The sequence below is a fragment of the Mesitornis unicolor genome, unplaced genomic scaffold (assembly GCF_000695765.1).
Source record: "Mesitornis unicolor isolate BGI_N332 unplaced genomic scaffold, ASM69576v1 scaffold22783, whole genome shotgun sequence".
Lineage (NCBI taxonomy): Eukaryota > Metazoa > Chordata > Aves > Mesitornithiformes > Mesitornithidae > Mesitornis > Mesitornis unicolor.
The window spans coordinates 1-200 of record NW_010175638.1 but is presented as its reverse complement, the minus strand read 5'-3'; the positions used below and the strand labels follow the sequence as shown (position 1 = coordinate 200).

The 200-nt window shown below is 68.0% G+C and overlaps 1 protein-coding gene across 1 annotated transcript in view; it reads right to left on the bottom strand.

Annotated features, from left to right (window-relative positions):
- LOC104538316 (red-sensitive opsin) overlaps positions 1-190 on the bottom strand; it is a gene marked incomplete at its 3' end in the record, with an annotated part of 2,925 nt that extends 2,735 nt beyond the window's left edge. The window contains exon 1 of the mRNA XM_010181471.1: positions 101-190. Within this exon, the coding sequence (XP_010179773.1) occupies positions 101-182 (82 nt within the window). The remainder of the gene's footprint in view (positions 1-100) is intronic.
- Positions 191-200: the final 10 nt, after the last annotated feature.

Below are 200 nucleotides of genomic sequence, written 5' to 3'. Positions count from 1 at the left end.
TCGCATTGGGTCCAGCCCCACACCCCACCCCCGTTCTATGGGTCTCACCCCACACCCGCTCCATGGGTCCCGCCCCACAAGTGCCCGCCGTGGGGCTCACCGCGGGTGTTGTTGCTGTTGGTGTAGGTGAAGACGCTGTCCCTCGTGGTGTCCTCGTCCTCGTGTCTCCTCCTCGCCGCCATCGCCGCCTGGGCCCACAC